The following is a 17183-nucleotide window of genomic DNA, read 5'->3' as shown; positions in this document are numbered from 1 at the left end:
CTTCTCTGCCCTCCTGTGGAACTGCAGAGAAAGCACCACCCTGGTTCTACTGCCTGGGAAAATCACTTGCAGGAGCTTGGGGCTGACGAGGCTGCGAGCTGTTTTGCCTTAAAGATGCAAGAATAGCAGCGCTGTTCTCTCCAGCCTTTCCACACACAGATCCTTGGTGCCTCTGTCGATGCTTCTTTGGGAAGTGGCTTCATAAGACCTTTGCCTGTTTCAAGGATGCTGAATCTCTCTTCCGTGGAAAAGCTCTTGAATTTGGTGGTGGATGGGAGCAAAGGCAAAGGGGGTGGGCCAAAGTGCCACCCTATTCAGCCTTTTGCAGTGTCTGTTGGGGATTGCACAAGAGTCAGCAACCTGCTGAGGAGCTGGCAGACAAGCCTAGTGGAGGCAGGCACAGCCCTCAGGCCTGCACTTCCCCACCCCGGTCTTCTGCGTGCCTCGAAGGCTTCGGTGAGAACGGCATTAGTGACAAGCTGCAAGCAGAACACATTCTGCAGAGGGGTGATACCTGCATGGTTGCATTTAATTCGCAAATCAGGCGCTGATGTGAGAACAGCTGTCTGCACCAGATCCTTGAGTGTTGGAGCAAAGTGCACTTCTAGATTTACTTCAGGGAAGAGGGAGTCTGCCACAGGCCTCAGAAGGTGGGAGGTGCCTTCACAGAGGGAGGCGCACCAGCTGACTGCTTGAGGGGAAGGGAGTCTTCCTTCTCCCAACCTCTTCTCCAGACCTCCGTCCTCCTGTTGCAGGATGTCTTTGAGATGCGGTTTGCCAAGATGCCAGACGATCCAGCGGAGCCACCCCTGCCGCCGCCGCCAGCAGCGCCGGTCGTGAGCAAAAGCACAGAGAGCAGCCACAGCAGTGAAGAGAGCTCATCCGATTCAGACAGCTCGGACTCGGAGGAGGAGCGGGCCACGCGGCTGGCGGAGCTCCAGGAGCAGGTGAGGATGAGCCCGCTCACCACCAGTTGCCCTGCCCTACAATGCCCCTTTCTCGTTATATTCTGTTGCCTACTTTTTGATTATAAAAGCAGGCTTGAAGATGAATAAGATCATACGATCAATCCATTACTCTATGCAGGAGAGCTTGTATGTAAGAACAATGCAGCTTAGAAAGTGCAGCAACACAGATTCAGTTGGAAATCTGGGAAGCCCGATGGGCTGTGGGGTTCCCCCACTAGGATGCCCTTCAGTGGACTCAGGCCACAGAGGGCTGGTCAGAAGCTGTAGTCCAGCCTCTCTCAAGGGCTTTCCATGGGAGGAAGGCTGAACTAGGTGGCGGATGTGGGACTGGGAAATTTCCCTTGTCCCACACTTGCAAGAGGTTCATTCCACAACACGGGGCAAGTCCTGAAGCCCTCAGCTGGCCACCTGCAAAATGGAAACGAGTTGGCTATGTGGATTCATTTGTGATTTTTAAGAACATGTTTTGCTTCTTAGTCTTAAGTAAACACAGTGTGGCTGACTTACATAGTCATAAAGACATTAAAATAATTAGAATAATAAGGTGGGAAATCCACAGAGTACATAATTGATAGGCAATTAGTGGAAGGGAAATGAGTCGTGATCTTGCACACGCAGCCTCACCTGAAAAGTCCAGCATCCAACAAGAACCCCGTGTGTACCAGTTCTGCTTCTTCCGAGTATGTGGTTTGCCTGGCTCTGGTGGCCTCCAGCCTGGTGGGGGGCATTCTGCAGTGCTGGCAGCACCCCAGAAACCCTGCTCAGTTTCGGTTGATGGGGGGCCTTGAGCAGGAGCTTGGATCCTGAGCCGAGTGCCTTGGAGGACAGGCACTGCATCCCTGGAGGGCGCTGCTTGGTCAGGCTGGATGGCATGGAAGAGCAGAGTGCTCCCGCCCCTCATACTGGTGTGCACCCGGGACAGCCACGGGGGCTAGAAACGAGGCCCTTCAGCACAGGAGGTGATGGCGAGAGGGAGGGATTCTCGTGCTCCCGAGGGAGACCCCTGCCCTTTCCCCTTCCCCGCCACCTGGAACCGCAGCGTGGACACACTGTTTGCTTCCCTGCCTATGCTCTTTTTCACACAGGAACGTCCCCGATTTTTGAGGCAGTGCTACACGGTCAATGACACCCGAGACTGGAATGGATGGAATGTATTTGATTCTTTTTATTTGTTAATTTCATGTTGATTTTCCTTATTGGTAACTGCTTACATGGCGTTCTGTAGCATAAGCCACAGAGCCCCCTGGGCTCTCTATGTCGGGGTGGCCTATGGGGCAAAGCCACCTTATTAGACCTCACCTGAGGAAAAGAGGAGAGAGAGGAGGGGCATGGGGGAGAGTGGCCACAGCCCGAAGAGTGGGAGCAGTCCTGTTCCCTTGGCTGTCCTGGAGAAGGAATTTCGGGGGGATGCCACTTCCCCTGAGTTTGGGCTGCTTGGCCTGACCTCCTCCTCCTGGTCAGTCTGGCCACTCACGCGTGGAGACTGGCATGCCTGCCTTTCTCATTGCCCTGCTTGGGAAACAAGGGGAGGGGGTGGGATGCCTCAGGACTGCCCCCCCCCCCCCGGTGGGCTGGGTAATGAGTGGGACTGACAGAGCTGTGTGGGCTGCAGGGAAGAATTGGTGTCATCTGCAAGGACTTGGGGCCTGTCGCAGACTCTTCCTTGGCCACAGTTTCTGGGGGGCGGGGGGGTGGCAGGGGCCCTCCCTGGCACACACGCTGTCAGTGCCACCTCAGTTAGGTTCATCTGGAACAGGACATTCTTATAGCAGCACCAGTTTGCCCCACCACCACCTTGCAGGCCAGATGTTTTAGACCAGACCTTGTGAGGATTGCTCCAGGAGGATTCCTCTAGGCAGAGGGGGCTTGGGGAGTCGATCCCCTGCCCCCCAGAGGAACTCAGGAGGCACCAGAAGCCAGGCTGGGAGACTGAGTGGGGGGGATTGAGCCCATGGGCCAAAGGCACCCCGGAGCAGGTCTGGATGACCCAGTATTCACAAGTTCTCTTCTGCATATTTGTTAAGTCAAGGATGGTTCTTTATCGAGACCTTGTTGACAATCTAGAAAATCAGATTGTAAGCTCCTGAGGGCAGGGCCTTGTTGTCACTTTTAACCCACATGCCATGCCTCACACCTCTCACAAGCTCTGTAACCACTTGATGATGATAACTTGAATGCCCAGCTGGGATCTGCCCCCAGCGTGTGTGGCCAAGGCCCCCGGCTGCTGCCCAGCCTTGCCTTTGATAGTGCTACTGAGGCAGATGTGGTCTTTGCCCTCCTGAGCGATGCCTCCTGCTCCCCCCAGGTTTTCTGAGCATCCCAGCATTTCATTTCCAACAGGCAAGTTTCTAGTCATCGTGGTTATGGAGAGAAACTGGATTTATTGCAAAGGCGACAGCTCCCCCTCCCCTCCCCTCCCCTCCTCTCTCTGCACCTTGCCTTTGCTTCACCCTGTTTGTGCTCTGCGTTGCTTCCTCACTTCTGTGTTTCAGGTGCAGCCCCAGCCAATCTTTAGTGCTTGGAATAAGCCTTAAAACACAGTACGGTAAAAAGTGGAGGGACACAGGGACGCAGCGTGACCCAAGGCCAGGCATGAATTGCCAGTCCGGGGCAGAACTCCTGGGTGCTGCCAGACCGCGGGGTGGAGGAGGAAAGGAGCCCTGCAACACAGACTCCTTTGTGAGGATGCCCACCCCCAGCTGAAGACGGTGGCCTTTCTCGGGACAGTGGAGGCGGGCACCTCCGGGGTTATTCCGCGCCACAGCCTCACAATCCTGGAAGGGCCCTGAAAGGCCACGGGGTCCAACCCTCTGCTCAGTGCAGGACTCAAGTCTCCCATCCGGATTCTAACCAGGCCTGACCCTGCTCAGCTTCCAAGGTTAGGCAGGATCAGGCACTTCAGGCTCTATGGAAGCATTAGAAAACTCTGTGACGTAGGCCAGGCAATAATGTGGTACTCGGAGCTACCCAGTGAGCTGTATAACGAAGTGAAGACGAGAGCTTAGGTCTGCCCACTTGCTGTGCCTGTTCTGATGTTCTTGGTAGCTGTGCTCCTGACATGCTGGGGACCTGGTTCTCAGGTGGTCACTCCCGAGCCTTTAAAATAGTTCAGCACACAAAAATTCAGCAAGGAACCTCACCTGAGGTTGGTTTATTGCCACCAACTAAGGCACCATTTTATCCGAGGAAGAACTGAGTTCCTTATCGGATGGCTCTTAAGAGTTTTAGGGCCTTTCAGTGACGGCAGAATGGGGAAAGAACAAATTTCCACATGTAAACGAGGGCGAGATCCTTCAAGTGGAAAGCTGTGACAGCCGCGAATGCTGTGACCCTGAGGTGTTAGCCTTCTAATGACATGCTGCCCCTCTTTACTGTGGGGGAAGCACCATTTGATACATGCCACTACCCTCCCCACTGCTAGCTGGAAGGGGCCTGGTCCATTGCAACCTCATGTTCTGCTGCAGGTGTAGGTAAGGGCTCAACCCACACAGAGCCCCTGTGTGGCCACCTTGTGTGAGGTCCTCGGACTGCGTCCAGCAGGTGCTGCTGGGCCTGGAGGGGCATCTCCTGGAGATCCACGCACTTGCAGCCATCTGAAAAGGGAGAGCCTCTTGTCTTGATGGCAGGGCAGGCAGCCATCGGCTGGAAAGGCTCGTTCGCGGCCCTGGCTCTTCCGTGTCAGAGGGGCGATCGCGCATTGGTGGCCACTGCCCAGCGTAGGCATTCGTGCAAATGTGAGCGAGTCCCAAGGGGGGAGGTGAAGTCACAATCTGCTCCCTGTGGGCAGGTTCACACACGCATTGTTGCTGGGAGACTGCAGCATCCAGGGAAGTGGCGTGTGAGAGTGAGCTAGCCTGGGTCACGCTCCAGGGGCTGAATGTCCAGCCGCCTCAAGGTGATTTCCGGTGGAGTTTGTTTGCGTATTTGGCAGAGTCCTCCAGGCGCCGAGGGCTCGGGTGGAGAGGTGCACAGCTGAATGTGTGAATGGGCCCCTCCAAGGGGTAGGTGCCAGAGTGTGTGACTGTCTTAGCTTTGCCTCTTTCCTCTCCCCTGCCAGCTCAAGGCTGTCCACGAACAGTTGGCTGCTCTGTCACAAGCTCCCGTGAACAAGCCAAAGAAGAAGAAGGAGAAGAAGGAGAAAGAGAAGAAGAAGAAAGACAAGGAGAAGGAGCGGGAGAAGGAGAAGGAGAAGCACAAGGCAAAAGCGGAGGAGGAGAAGAAAGCGAAGGTCCCCCAGCCAGCAAAGCAGGCGCAGCAGAAGAAAGCGCCCGTGAAAAAGGCAAACAGCACCACCACTGCAAGCAGGTGAGGTGCCTGTGTTGAGACAGCTCGCTCGGGAGGGGAAGCCCAGGAGGGCCATCCATGACCCGGGCGCAGCCCCCTCCAGCCCCGGCTGCAGAGGTGACCAGGCCATGGCTGGCAAGGCTGGGCAGGGCCGGAGGGAGTGCCGTGCTGCCAGTTCTTCACTCTTTCCCCCCAATGCTTCCAGGCAGCCAAAAAAGGCAGGGAGGCCGCCCTCCACAGCCTATGACTCTGAGGAGGAGGAGGAGGGCTTGCCCATGACCTACGATGAGAAGCGCCAGCTGAGCTTGGATATCAACCGCCTGCCCGGGGAGAAGCTGGGCCGAGTGGTGCACATCATCCAGTCACGGGAGCCTTCGCTCAGGGACTCCAACCCGGACGAGATTGAGATAGATTTTGAAACATTGAAGCCCACCACACTGCGGGAGCTGGAGCGATACGTCAAGTCGTGTTTGCAGAAGAAGCAGCGGAAGCCGTTCTGTAAGTACGGGAGCCCAGGCAGGCAGCTCCACACAGGAGCCAGCCCCGAAAACGGGCGGCGCCTCCCTCAGTGGGAAACGGCCCTCCCTCAGTCACCACACAATGCATGCTCCATTTTTCATTTTTATTCAGACACTCTAGCCACCTGTTGACTGAAATGCACCAGAATGCAACTGTGTTTGTGCATTCAGTTGCATAGTAATACACAACACCAGTGGCCAGTCCGCGTCAGATTTGCTATCCAGGCAGAAAAAAAATGCCCTCCACTGTTTTGTCGTGTACACTGAGTAGCTTTCTCCTGAACTGTTGCCCTCCCGTGCCCAGCACCCCCCTTCCACATTTGGAGCAGGTGCGGCTGGGCTAGAACACTTTTATGTTCCTCTGGCAGCTTCAGAGCAGGCAGGCAACCTCCCGCGGAGGCCAGAAGAGTGTCAAGACTGGCTTGCCGCATGAGCACCCGTCTCTCCTCCTCCCCAGGATGAAATGGACCCCTTGGGCCTCCCATGCCAGCTGCAGTGCAGCAAGTCAGCAACACCAAGGCCCATCTTGCCTCCTACCTGGAATGCCTCCTACGGCCTCCTCCTCCCCTTTCCTGCTCAAGCAGGTAGAGGAGATGTGTGCTGCAGAAGTGCAGGTGCTGTCACTTCAGTGCTTTCAGCAGACACTCTCTCCGTGCAGCTCAGCTGAGAGAAGGAGGCTGAGCTGCAGAGGGATCTTCTGGTCCTCTGCCTGCTGCAGCTGCCCCCAGCAAGCAGCTGAATGGCAGAGGAGATCGTGGGGAGGCCTCGCCTTTTCCTGCCACTGCGATCCCAGTGAAGATCACCACCCTGAGCTCTGCCCTGGGGCTTGGAAAGCGCTTTGCAGCAGGCAGGGCAGTTCGCTGCTGGATTCCGCCAGAGTGGGGGAACCGGCCCTCTCCTGCAGTCCTCGGGCATGTGTGCTTATGGGGTAAGGTGTGGGGGAGGGGCACAGGTGGACTCTGTCCTTGGCCTTTGCGGAGGTAAGAAATTTGTCCACACTTGCTCTATCCCACGGGAACCAAAAGGATTTAAGTTACTTGTAATGGCATCTGAAAAAAGTTGGAATTTCTGCCCCCTGCCTTAAACCACCAGAACATTTTTTCTAGTGCAGAGGGACTCAAGCAAAACAGCCCCCAGTCCTTGGGGATGGACAGGATAATGAGCGACCCTCTGGGAGAGATGGGTGGAGGCAATGTGCCCTCCCACTCGGGGTGGTGCTGGCTCTCCCCTCCCCCTCCAACCCATCTCAGCAGTTGCGCATTTCTCCCCCACAGCAGCCAGTGCGAAGAAGCCAGCAGTGAAGTCTAAGGAAGAGATGGCTCAGGAAAAAAAGAAGGAGCTGGAGAAGCGGCTGCAGGACGTGAGTGGGCAGCTGAACAACAACAAGAAACCTGCCAAGAAAGGTGACCTGTGCCACAGCGGCGTGTGGGGCGGCGGCGCTGGCACTTCTCCCACGTGCGAGCAGAGGGTGCGGGGAGGGAGGCAGGGGCAAAAGCTGCCTCAGGCGGAGGGCAGCCGGTTCGCTTTTGCCCCCCGTGGCCCTGCTGCCATGGCCCGTTTGCTTCATTCCTTGGAAGTGGATGGGAGGTGTAGGGAGCTGAGCCTGCTCCTAGCGCCAGGGTTGATGGTAGCCCCCTACTCGGAAGCCCCGGGCTGCAGTGGTGGCTGGCCCAGCAAGATGACGTCGCCGCCCCTTTCTTCACAGCGGGGATGCTGGCAGTGGCCTCTCAGTCAGTGGCTGTTGCCCCAGGGCTGAGCTAGGGAAGTGCTTCCTGCTTCCCTGTGGCACTGCACAGCATTTTGAGGTGGCGCACCTGGAGTGAGCAACGAAAAGCCGTTTGCGTCACAAGAGACCTCCAGTGTTCAGGAAAGGCGGAGAGGACCCCCTTCATCCCCCCATGCTGGAATACCATGCATTTCCCTAATAATAAACAGGCATGCCAGGAGACTAGATGGCAGCTTTGAGGTGACTACTCCGCAAGGCTGTCGTGCTCCACGCTCAGTTCTGCCTCCCCCAGCAAAATGGACAGAATGAACCCGGTTGACTTTGCAGGGTGACTCTGACATAGCCACAGCACCTGGGCCGCAACACTGGCCTCTAGCACAGGGAGAGAAGGAAGTGACCTCCAGATGCTTTGGACTCCAGTTCCTGGAAGCCCTGTCAGCAGGGCCAGCTGTCAGGAAAGCTGGGGGCTAACTTTTTTTTTTAATTTTTTATTAACATTTTAAACTAACACTAAAAACATCAGACATCACATACATAGGATTTACTGGGTCAACCCCCTACTACATATTTTTTAACATTCTAAAGTCAAATTCAAATCAATTTATAATAATTTGAAAACATCTCTAAGTTTATGCCAAGTCCCGTTTCTCCAGCCAGTTATAGAAAGAATTCCAAGTTCGATAGAAATCAGTGTCCTCTTTCTCCTTCAATGATAAAGTCAGTCGATCCATTTCTGCGCAGTCCAAGATCTTTCTTACAATCAATCCATAGGTGGGTAGCTCCTCACTTTTCCAATATTGAGCAAATGCAATCCTCGCCGCTGTGATTAGGTGCAGCATCAGGTACATTTCCTGTCTGTCAACGTCTTCTGGTATGATGCCTAACAAGAAAACTTGAGGTTTAAAAGCAAAGGGTTTTTGTAATATTTCCTCCATCCATCTATGTATTTTAATCCAATACTTTTTCGCATTATCACAAGTCCACCACATACGATAGAAAGTACCCACTTTATGTTTACATTTCCAACATCTATTTGACATATTTGGAAACATCTCAGCTAATCGACTTGGTGACAAATACCATCTATAGAACATTTTATATAAATTATACAAAGTTCCTAATGTTACCTTAATGTTTCTTTCCCAAGTTTTTGCCACTTTTCTAGTTCAACATTAAATCCAAAGTTTTGTGCTCATGTTATCATAGTTTCCTTAACCTGTTCCCCTTCCATTTTCCTGTCAAGTAAAAAATCTTATAGTCTTAATAATTTTCTCATCTGTTTTAAGCATCACTTGATCAAACTCTGTTAGGTCTTTGTAAAACCCCCATGTTTTACAGTCTTAGCATATCTCGATTGCATCTGCACCTTATACCACCAGGAAATATTAAGTCCCTGTTCTCGTATTTCTTGCTCCAGTTTCAGGCCACCATCCTTATCCAAGATATGATCTTTTCAAAGTTCAATACATTTGGATATACAAAAGCTTCCACAGGTGAAAGCCATCTTGGTAATTTATTATACACTTTTAGCTTTAGTTTTTCCCACACTGACATTAAAGATCTTCTAATAAAATGACTCAGAAAAGACCCATGTGACTTAGCTTTTTCATACCACATATAAGCACGCCAACCCATCTGCAAGTCATGACCTTCAAGATACAAAATTCTCTTATTTCACAAAGTTATCCATTCATTTAGCCAAGTTAAAACAGACGCTTGATAATACAACAGTTCGTGGAAGCTCCCATTTCTTTTAGCTTCCTGAAGCATTTTTAATTTAATCCTTGGTTTCTTTTTTCTCCAGATAAATCTCGAAATTTGAAAATTTAGGTCATCAGAGAATGGGGCTAACTTCTACTCATCCCTGCCTGACGTTCCTTCCTGCATTTCCTAGAATGCAGATTTAAAGGGCATGTGCCACATGCCCTGCTGCTTCAGACCCAGATCTATTTAGTCCACCTCTCTGCTGACCCCAGCAGCTGCCCACCGAAACCCCAAGCCAAACAGGAGAGGCCACAGCCCTTTCCCGCCATGTCTGACAGCGGCTGGCACAGAGCTGATCCTGGGGGTGGAACAGAGCCCTTGCGACTAGCAGCCGTGGGCCGCCTGCTGCAATATTTGTCCAGTCCCCTTTGCAAGCCATCCAGACTGAGGGCCATTAGGATACCTTGAGGCAGCCGGTGCCAGAATCTAATTCTGCATGGGGAGCAGGCAGACACCACTGAGATTGCCTGCATCTCCCACAAATCATCCTCCTGGGATGACCCCCTATTTATTAATCATGCTTATATGCCACTTAATACCATCTCGAAGCCATTCATGTAGAAGTCACTTTTAAATACAGGACATAAAATAATTCCTGCTGCAGTAACAATACAGATCAGTACAAAGAAGGATGAGGTGGCTTCGCATGCAATTCATTGCAGTTAATTCCAAGCCAGAGGAAGCTGGGCGAGCAGGCATTCCCAGGAGGCCTTCGTCTGGGTGCCTCCCTTGAGAAGACCCACTTTTGTGGTCTTCCCCCTTTGAGTCCTAGTAACAGTGAGCTCCTGTGACTTGGGGACATTTTTAATTTTTTTCTACACATACTTTTGGGAAATAAAATCAAGTCCAAGCCAGAAAGAGCCTGGACTCCTTCCTGCTTTTGCTGCTTGAAATGGACACACTACAGCCCATCACAGCTTAAAAATGAACCAGGACGTTCCCTCTCCAGAGAATGTGTATGTCAGTCATCGCTGTGGGAGGTGGGAGCGGACTCCCTTACAAAACAGTTGAGCGGAAGAGGACCTGCACATTTTGCCTGACACTGGAAACTTGTTGGGAATCCTGTGATTATGGCTTCTTGAGCAGGTATCCTTTGCTCTCTGACACCCACAGTTAGGGATGGAAAGATGGACTTCATGGAGTTCGGCCCCACCAAAGTCAGCAGCCTGTAATCATAGTTAGGGGATGAGTTGCTTTCAAAGAATGACGCGTTCTTATTTATTTTTTTAGTGTGGTTCATCTCCCCTCAGTAACCACAGTTGTGGTTGTGAGGATAAAATGGGGAGGAGCAGGGTGACCGTATAGGCCGCCCGGGGTTCCATGCAGGAGGAGAGATGGCAGGATAGAAATGCCTGATGCAGTATTATATGTGTGGAGGCAATATTAATAGTCGCAACAGTGACCATTTTCAAAATGCCTGGGAGGTTAAGAAAGTCTTCAGTCGGACGGAAGGTGGCCAAGTAGGCGCTGGGCTGGTCTCTGTGGGGAGCTGCCACAGAAGAGGCCTCTTCCCTGGGAGAGGATGCCTGGAGTAAGGCCTCGGGCTCACTGCAAGGCCTGGGTAGGTCAATCGGGCATAATTGTGTTTCCCTTACTAGAAAAATCTGGCTCTGCCCCCTCCGGCGGCCCTTCTCATCTCACCAGCAGCAGCTCTTCGGAATCCGGAACAAGCAGTTCCAGCGGATCCAGCTCGGACAGTAGTGATTCGGAATAAGCGATGGACGCTTTTAGCGCACCTGGACAGCAAATGGACGTCTCACCGACACCTGCCCCTGAAGCTTTGCTGCGTCGTTCCCTTCAGTTTCATGTTGTTGTTGTTTTTTTTACCAGTGGTCTGCGCTTTTCTCTCCTGACCAGTTCTACGCTTCCTCACCCCCCAGCTCTTTTAAACTTATTTTTAAACAAAAAATCCAGTGTTACCAAAAGATACCTTCCTAAATTAATTTCCTCCCACTTTTATTAGGTCAAAGATCTCTGTGTGCGTGTGTCTAATCACTAGATTTGCTGATGAGCAGTTTAGTTCAACTGGGGTGCAGCCCTCTGGAAGTCTAGGTAGAATAAAAGGGTCACCTTGCCCAGCACAGCTGGCTGGTGCATGCTGGGTGATGTAGGCCATTTTTTCTGTGTCAACTTCCATAGGATTGCTCCTTTAAAAGTCTGCAAACTTATTTTAATTAAAAAATGTAGATGATTTGCTAGCCAATGAGAAAAACTCCAAATAAGAAATCAGTAGGGATTATATGCAAGGTGTAAGGTTTGGGTGGGGTGTGGGGGATTCTGGTAGCATTCTTTCCCTGGAAAATTTCCTTTTTAATACAGCCCAGGACTGACTCACGTGTATCACAGCACGAAGCAGAGAGGGTACTGGGGTCCTTTTTAACATGTGGGGTGGGAGGGATAAGAACTCTCTGTAAAATGGTACTGTATCTGAAAGATGTTAGCTTTTGAAGTAGTCAGCGTATTTGTTCCTAGCACTAGTATTCCTAACCTCTGTGGGTCTGTGCCACCAGGGTGTTCTCCCGCACAAGTCCCACTTTGGAAGGAAGGACGCTCCTATCTATTTCTACAAAGGGGCTTGTGCAGGAGAACTTCCTGGTGGATTGGGCCCTACATCTAGATTGTGATGAAGCTTATCCTATATATATATATATATGTGTGTGTGTGTGTTTGTGTATATATATATATGGGAAGGAAAAAAGAAAGCTCATGTACTGTGGATTGTTTTTAATGTATCTTTTTAGCATTTCTTTTTATCTTTCTTTTTTGAAAAATATTGATGCTGAGATTCACTGGACTTGCATTCTGAAAAGTGCTCGGGGGTTGGCTGACAGATTAGACGCTGGTGGGTGGCTGGGATCCATTTGTTCACTGTGGAGGTACAGCGCAAGCAGAGCGCGGGGCCTGAGGTGCGTGGCCCCTTTGGTAGGAGCAGGAACCCTTTAGTGGCCAGGATTGGCTTCCTGGCGCACATGTGCCCCGGGGCCTGACTTCACTCACAGAAGAGGGCAGGCTGGCACTTGCCTGCAAGCCTTCAGATTATGCCCAAAGTGACATGAGGGGCAGACAAAGAAGCCCTTAACCCCCCGGGGAACCTCTTCCTCTGATCCATAGCGGAGGGCACATCTCAAGATGGTGGAAAAGATTATGGTATGTAAGGTTGGACTTTATTAAATAAAGCCAACCTTTCCAGCATCTTGAGATACTTTTTTTTCCTGCAGACCTTTGGCAAATGCTTAAGGGTTTGTGCTTAAGGGTTTCTCTGTACACAACTGTGGTCTTCTTTGGCCATCACAGTAGAGAAACATAATTCTGTTGAGCAGGTTCCATCAGAGAATGCCCCTCAACCCGACTCCTTCCAAATGTGCCGGGGGCAGGACACATTGTTCCTGACTACCGGATTATGTCTCCCACTGCAGCTACAGAGAGATGTTGTCTCAGCACGGACATAATGCCAGTGGTAGAAGGTACTGTTTCATCGTGGAGGAGAAGCCAACCTAGATTGCTAGCCATGCCGGCTGGAAATGATGCAAGTTGCAGTCCAACCCATCTGGAGGGTGCCAGGTCAGGGAGGCAGTTTGTCAGTTACGGTTTGCAGGTGCTAACCTGGAATTCAAGGTCCTGAGGTCTTGCTGTGACACAGCCTTTGTGATCTTGCCCTCCTTTTGGAGTGGAGAGAAGGGGAGCATGTGGAGCATCCTGCTCAAAATAGGAACCCAGGCTCTGGCGGGAGGAGCGGTGGTGTGTTCCCCCAAGATCAGCAGTGGCACAAGGGAGGGTGGTCCCTTGGCACATAGTCCAGGGTGGGCTGTTAGCAGCCTCCTGGGAGCTCTGTCTTGCCTCTCAGGTCAGAGGCCATGTGTCCCTGCAGGCAGCACTTGCTGAGGAATGTGGGCGGGAGAATGCTGTGGCATTCATTTCCGACTGGAGGGCTTCTGGCAGCTGCCCTGGTAGGTCCCTGGGCGACAGAAGGCTGGGCAGGATGGCTCGTTCTGGTGTTCCTTGCCTCCATCCTGCCTCGGTGGTGCCTGCAGCCCGCAGAATTGCGGCCTAAATGCACGAGACTCACAGGCAGGCCCCGCAGAGCAGAGCAGAGCAGAGAGGCTTGTCGCGGGGTTCTGCCAGAGCAGCACCTCTGTGGGACATGGGCAAGATTGCTGGCCAAGCTGCCGGGTGGCCGCCTTCTCGTCTGGGCTTTCCTTCCAGACAGCTGTGGGGCATGGGGCTGAGGACAGGGTGAGCCGGTGACAGCAGTCGACTCGCTGTTCCTTTTCTATCTTTTTGTACCAGCAAGGAAGCTCTTGGAATGGAAGGTTACTCGTGTGTCAAGCAAGTGCAGATTTCCAAATAATCAAACCTTTTACCTCAAGGTATGGGGGAAAATACACTATCGGGGAGGGGGAGGGGGTATACCATTTTTGTAAGAATCATCAATTTTCTAAAAGCTATTTTTTCTCCAGCCTGCCCTGGAGACCTGCACTTTTGCAATGACACACTCCGGAATTGACTGTCCCTTGTTTTCATGTATATAGAAATACTTTATTTATTAACATCATTGTTCACTGAAAAACATATATCCTGCATTTTGATGAGCAGCAGAGAAAAAAATGCAGGTTTGTGTTGTTTTTTAAACCAAGCTCTGAAGAATTGGGAGTCCTTTTTATTTAAATGTATTTGACTTTTTAACCAACAGGTGCTACAGATCTTTGATAGTTTCCTGTGCCGGTGCTTATACCTTGTATGTGTACTCAGTTGTGGTGGGAGGGGGGTGGGATTATTTTGGGTTTTGTTTGGTTTCTTTTTTTGTACAGACTTTGGACTTGCAGGTATTGGTAACTTCCAGATAAAGCATGTTTTATTTGTATATTCCTAGTCCTTTTCTCTTTCTCTGTAACTTGTTTTAAAGTAGAACAGTTTGAAAAAAAATAAAGGAGCAAAGACATTTTCAGAGCAAATGGCACTTCTGTACTACCCATGCTTTGAATCTCACAGGCAGAAATGTGTGATGAAGGAATTTTCTCCTTTAAACCTGTTTTGGTACAGAGAGCCGATCTTGACAGGTTGCAGCCAAAGCTGGAGCGGTCTGTTGACCTCTGCTGGTGGAAGGAATGCGTTATCAATTCATTCCTACTTACCCATTTATTTCCTGCCTGTCTTCTGGGAAGCAGAAGCCATTTGAAAAATAGCATTGGCCACACAAAATGGGAGCAGTTGGACTAAGAAAAGCTGACTGACTTGGCTGAATTTGTACTGAGTGAGCTCCATGGTGGGATATGAACTCGGCTCTCCAAGGTCTCCAACCTGGTGCTCATCTGCACTCCCTGGCACTGCTGATTTTGAAGTGCTTACATTTTTCACTGAGGCAGAACCTGCCATGCTTCTAAGGTGCCACCTGGAGAATATGAGAGGAGGCACAAGACCCCGCTGTGCCTCAAGAAGCGCCGCTCTCAAGAATCCCGCTGTGGTGAAGGCAGCAAGTTGTTGCATTGCTTCCCCTCCCTGCATCTGCTGCACAGAGGGGATGGTCCACGGTGCCTGCCGACTTCAGCCCCTTCCGCTGGGTTATTCCATTTTTGAAGCAGCTGACTCGCCCAGCAGACCAGCATTTGCCTCTCGCGGGTCCTGCCTGGCTTTGGTGTGCCCCCTCACCCAGGCTGAAGACCGAGTCACAGAAACAAGAACAGAGCAAGTCAGAAGGGGTCTCCCAGGCCATCCAGTCTGACCCCTGGCGCCAGTCGACTCCGCTCATGACACGCCCACCATGTGCATGTCTAGCCTGTCCTTGCACACGCTCACCAATGGGGCCTCAACCACCTCCCATGGAGGCCCATTCTGTGCCCTCGGGGCCCTCGGCCAAGGACTTCCTGGCATCTAAGTCGGACCTTCGTTTCCTGAGCTTTGCTCTGTTGGAGCGCGTCCTGCCTTCCTCTGCAGGGGAGAACAGGTCTCTACCCACCTCTGCGTGACACCCCCTCACATACCTGCATGTCGCCAACAGATCCCTTTGGAGTCTCCTTATGGCTGAGTGTCCCTGGCAGAAGTGCGAAAGACCCTTTGCCCGCCACCCCATCAACCACCAGAAGCCACCCCAAGAGCTTTGGCAAAATGGAGTTTGGTCCTGGGGCTAAAAGAGGAGTCAGTCTCCAAGGCCGGCCACTGGGGGCCAACTGAGGGGGCAAAGTGAATGGGTAAGATTGGGCTCTGTCATGGACCCAGCCTTTGGAGAAGCCCCCAGGGAGCACCTTGCCCTGCTGGCCCAACCCTTTCAGAGGGTCCTTGGCAGCATCCGGAGGAGATGGTGCGAGGGGGAACAAAGCCCCACCGGACCAGCCCCTCATCCCAGTGGCCACAGACCTGCACTCTGTGCCCACTTGGCTCGGTGAAACGCAGCTTCTGCCGTGGGCCCACCCTGGGAATTACGAGTTCCCGTAACACACGGACAAGCACACAGCGGGTAGGAATGCCCTTGCACCCAGATGTGTGTGTCTCCCCAGCCCTTCTGCAGCCTTCTCATCCAGAGGAGTTTGAGGGATTCCACGGATGTTTACAAGTGAACCCTGCCCAGCGCAGCACGTGCGGGCTGCAGCCCGCCAACACGAGTGCCTGCGCGTGTGTGCCTTCCACTTGTGCAAGCCCCAGGTGTGCTGCATACAACACCAGCCTTTTACTTCACCAGCCCCTTTATTTTCCAACAACAGCCACCTGACATTGCAAAATTCAGCACACGCACACACGGGCTTAGTAACTCCAGCAAGCACTTCAGCATAACCTTGGAAATGGGCATCCTTCTTGGTCCGACTGGCCTCCTATTTTGAAGCTGCCGAGGAGAAAGACTTTGAACGAAGCTGTCCGTCTCTGCGCAGCAGGGCTGCACAGTGCCCCGGCCAAATTGAAGGGAAAAAAATCCCAAATAATTCTGGAAATGTTCAGAACTAACCAAGAAGGCAATCGAAATCCTGTCTTAAAACCATCTTAAAACCACTTTTTGACACTGTTCTGGTGCACCCACTGAACTATGTCCCTTTCTTAGCCTTTGTGCTGAAATTACATGACCGAGCAGAACTTGGACTGCCCCGTGTCCCTGGAAACGTCCAGTTTGTCCTTGTCTCGCACCAGGATCGCCTGGTTGCCGTATTGCGAGTACCACATGCTGCGGCTCCGACTCAGGTAAGTTCCAGGCGGGAGAGACTCCAGCGTCTGCTGCTGCTGCTGCCAGATAAGTAAGGAAGTGTCCCTGTAACGAAGGCGGGCATAGGCCTCCGAGAGGGCTTTCTCTGCCAGGGGCGGGCAGGCGCTCATTTCTCCCGCGGGCGCTGGCTGGGGAAGGCGTGGGATGTCCTGCTGCCGCTGTGCCCCGGCAGCGGCTCAGGGCTTTGGAAAGCCACACTCCGATGCCGAGCCTTTGGAAACGGCAGGGGAGGCGTGGCACGGGTCTCCAGGCGATTTAAACCAAGCAGGCCTTCTGGAGCGGCACCGCAGCAGAGGAGCTTCCCAGAACGTGCGCCTTTGCGGGAACTCTAGGAGCCAGTCCGGGTTCCGCGCCCGCTTAGCACAGAGGCTCCTTCCACCAGGATCCGGGTCGGTCCTTCCCCGCAGCCATCCTTCCCGAGCGCCAGTTCTTGCACTGCTGAGCGCGGGCGCCCCCTGCCGGCGTGTTCTCTTGCCTGGCTTTCAGCGCTCCTCCTGCCACCGGAGGGGCCGCTTCGGGTCTTGCAATGCTGGACAGGAGTCCCGGAAGCCCCAGCAGCTGGCCTGGCGCTGCCACTCGCCTTTCCCGGGCCGGAGGAGGAGGAGGAGGAGGAGGAGGAGGAGGAGGAGGAGGAGGAGGGATCCAGCTGTGCTCCCGCCGCGCGCTGCTTCGCGGGGTCGGAGGACGGGACCGCGCCCGTCAGGAGAGGATGGCGGCCCGGCTGCTGCTGCTCCTCG

General features: G+C 52.7%; 2 protein-coding genes across 7 annotated transcripts in view; one reads left to right on the top strand and one right to left on the bottom strand.

Annotated features, from left to right (window-relative positions):
* BRD3 (bromodomain containing 3) overlaps positions 1 to 14212 on the top strand; it is a 32568-nt gene extending 18356 nt beyond the window's left edge. For 3 of the 6 annotated variants that reach the window (XM_044453025.1, XM_044453026.1, XM_044453030.1), the window contains 6 exons: positions 756 to 947; positions 2054 to 2119; positions 5026 to 5273; positions 5458 to 5750; positions 7045 to 7173; positions 10859 to 14212. In XM_044453025.1, coding sequence (XP_044308960.1) covers positions 756 to 947; positions 2054 to 2119; positions 5026 to 5273; positions 5458 to 5750; positions 7045 to 7173; positions 10859 to 10974 — 1044 coding nt within the window. In that variant the 3' untranslated portion in view covers positions 10975 to 14212. The remainder of the gene's footprint in view (positions 1 to 755; positions 948 to 2053; positions 2120 to 5025; positions 5274 to 5457; positions 5751 to 7044; positions 7174 to 10858) is intronic. The other 3 variants (XM_044453027.1, XM_044453029.1, XM_044453031.1) reach the window with 3 other exon arrangements.
* Positions 14213 to 15930: 1718 nt separating this feature from the next.
* On the bottom strand, positions 15931 to 16768 carry BRD3OS (BRD3 opposite strand). Its single transcript, XM_044453150.1, has one exon. The coding sequence runs from the start codon at positions 16554 to 16556 to the stop codon at positions 16302 to 16304; it is 255 nt and encodes an 84-aa protein (XP_044309085.1). The 5' UTR covers positions 16557 to 16768; the 3' UTR covers positions 15931 to 16301.
* Between the last annotated feature and the right edge of the window lie 415 nt (positions 16769 to 17183).

The sequence above is a fragment of the Varanus komodoensis genome, unplaced genomic scaffold, assembly GCF_004798865.1.
Source record: "Varanus komodoensis strain SLA01 unplaced genomic scaffold, ASM479886v1 scaffold77, whole genome shotgun sequence".
NCBI lineage: Eukaryota > Metazoa > Chordata > Lepidosauria > Squamata > Varanidae > Varanus > Varanus komodoensis.
The sequence above is the reverse complement of the archived record's forward strand: the minus strand, read 5'-3'. Positions and strand labels throughout refer to the sequence as shown.